Below are 2500 nucleotides of genomic sequence, written 5' to 3'. Positions count from 1 at the left end.
GTGATATGAGGTGTGTGTGTGTTAGTATCAGGGCTTATATCGAGGTGTGTGTGTGTGTGTGTGTGGGTGTCTGAGTTTATCCAAGATGGGATTTACAGAGAGTCCATCCCTTTAACACCTTGCAACAGAGATGACCTGAGTGTGTGTGTGTGTGTGTGTGTGTGTGTGTGTGTGTGTGTGTGTGTGTGTGTGTGTGTGCGTGTGTGTATGTATGTGCGTGTGTATTGTACACTCACCAAACACTTTATATGGAACAATATACTAATACTGGTTAGGGCCCCGCTTTGCTCTCAAAACAGACTCAAAACCCTCTCCTCTGTTCTCATACTCCTGTCTGCTGCATTCGACACAGTAAATCATCTGATCCTTCTCTCTACCCTCTCAGAATTGGGCATCTCTGGCTCTGCACTCTCCTAGTTTTTTTTAGGATACCTGGCTGCTCGCTCTTAACAGGTGACATGGAGAGGGTCGCTGTCCTTTCCACGAGCCCTCACCTCTGGGGTCCCACAGGGCTCCGTCCTAGGGCCCTTACTGTTCTCCCTCTATACCAAAATCTCTTGGCTCTGTAATCTCCTCAACATCAAAGGATATGCAACCTCCCCAAATTCTCCCATGTCACCCCTCTCCTCTCCTGTCCTCCTCTGCACCCTTCGCTGGCTCCAGGTAGCAGATTCAAGACCCTGGTGCTCGCCTACCGGGCAGCAAAGGGAACAGCCCCTACCAACCTGCAAGCAATAGTCAGCCCCCAAACGCCTGCCTGTTAACTCCGCTCTTCCACCTCTGCTGGCCGACTGGCACCACCGCCTCTACGTGGAGGCAGCAGTGACGCTACCCGGTCACACGGCTTTTTGCTGTCCTGACACCCCGCTGGTGGAACGAGCTTCCCACTGCTGCTTCCCAGAGCTTCCCACTGCTGCTTCCCAGAGCTTCCCACTGCTGCTCCTCAGGCTACACCTTAACTGTATCTCCTAAGACCTCTTCATCTCCACTACCATCCTGTACAAACTGCTCTACTGTAAATAATCAAATACAATGTTTTCAAAAAACGTAATTCTTCCCATTTCATTATGACGGCCTGGGCATAGATGACTTTTTCTTGCTGTGACTGATGGATAGATGATTCAGATGACAGATGTATTTGTTGTAAGTCGCTTTGGATAAAGGTGTCTGCTAAATGCCAACAATGTAATGGAAATGTAATGGCAATGCAAGATGTTGGAAACATTCCTTTGGACATTCTGGTCCATGATGACATGATTACATCATGCAATTCCTAAAGAAAACATTGCTCACACCATTACACCACCCGAATGAATGAGAAGGTGTACAGGTCTTCCTAATAAAGTGTGTGAGTGTTTGTGCGTGCGTGCCTGCCTGCGGGCATGTATTTATGTGTGTGTGTGTGTGTGTGTTTATTTATTCAGACAGTATCCCCCCTTCACCCAGTATCCCCCTCTTCACCCCTACAGCACACAACTGTAGACTGACCTCCCGTACTCTCAGGGCAGTTCACCTCCTCCCTCTCTCTCAGCTCTACCATTTCACCATGTTGCACATTTCTGTTTTTCTTCGTTTTTGACTACTGTTCTCTCAACTCCAGAACAGTCATTATTCATAGGTCTGCAGCTTTTTTAAAAAAGCTTTTGCTTGACTTTCTGGGGAGTGCCCATCATCCCACAGCTTCAAAACACCGGAGAATTACTTCACTACTCACCGTAAACAACTATGATCACCTCTCTCACTTGGATATTTCCTCAGAGCAACACGCAGAGTGTTTTCCGGTTAACCAAAGGAGGAAGTAGGACACAGCACTGGCGGCTCAGAGCTAATCAGTGGAAGCGGGTGATAATGAGATGTGACAATGTGGCATCTGGATGTATCAGCTCTGATTGTTATAGACGATCATTAGGAGGAAGAAGAGGAACAGGGTTGTTGTTGTTGTTGTTGTTGATTCTTTTCCTTCCTCACACGTTTGGTTAGTGTGCTGTGAGCTGGGATGATTCAATAAGTGTATATCGTATGAAGGTAACACAGGATGACATTCAACACATGTGGAAACAATTAGCCGGCAATGGCTAAATTTAGAGGTGTGTACGTCTAGTATGTTAAGTAGACTTCCTGCGTTGTTAAACCGTTTCTCCCCTGTGTGTGTGTGTGTGTGTGTGCGTGCGGTGTGCGTGTGCGTGCGTGCGTGTGCGTGTGGTGTGGTGTGCGTGTGCGTGCGTGCGTGCGTGTGTGTGTGGTGTGGTGTGCGTGTGCGTGTGCGTGCGTGTGTGTGTGTGTTCTCTCCCAGCACAAGCCCGGCCCATAAATACTACCTGGCCATGGACCCAGTGGGAGAGGTCCTGTACGTGTCTGACACCAGCAGCCGGAGGGTGTACCGGGTCAGGACCTTGGGCCCGCCCAAAGACCCGGCCAGGAATATGGAGGTGGTGGCCGGGACAGGAGAGCAGTGTCTGCCCTTCGACCAGAGCCACTGTGGAGAGGGGGGCAAGGCCAC

The 2500-nt window shown here is 49.5% G+C and overlaps 1 protein-coding gene across 1 annotated transcript in view; it reads left to right on the top strand.

Moving 5' to 3' along the window:
* The window catches only part of LOC308152353 (teneurin-1-like), a gene marked incomplete at both ends in the record, with an annotated part of 155607 nt that overhangs the window by 117523 nt on the left and 35584 nt on the right, over window positions 1-2500 (top strand). Inside the window, one exon of the mRNA XM_080525317.1 lies at window positions 2294-2500. This exon is cut by the window's right edge and continues 26 nt beyond it. Coding sequence (XP_080381443.1) covers window positions 2294-2500 — 207 coding nt within the window. The remainder of the gene's footprint in view (window positions 1-2293) is intronic.

The sequence above is a fragment of the Nansenia antarctica genome, assembly GCF_963989245.1.
Source record: "Nansenia antarctica genome assembly, chromosome: 3".
Lineage (NCBI taxonomy): Eukaryota > Metazoa > Chordata > Actinopteri > Argentiniformes > Microstomatidae > Nansenia > Nansenia antarctica.
Note: the sequence above shows the minus strand (reverse complement) of the source record. Positions and strands in the feature narration are given on the sequence as shown.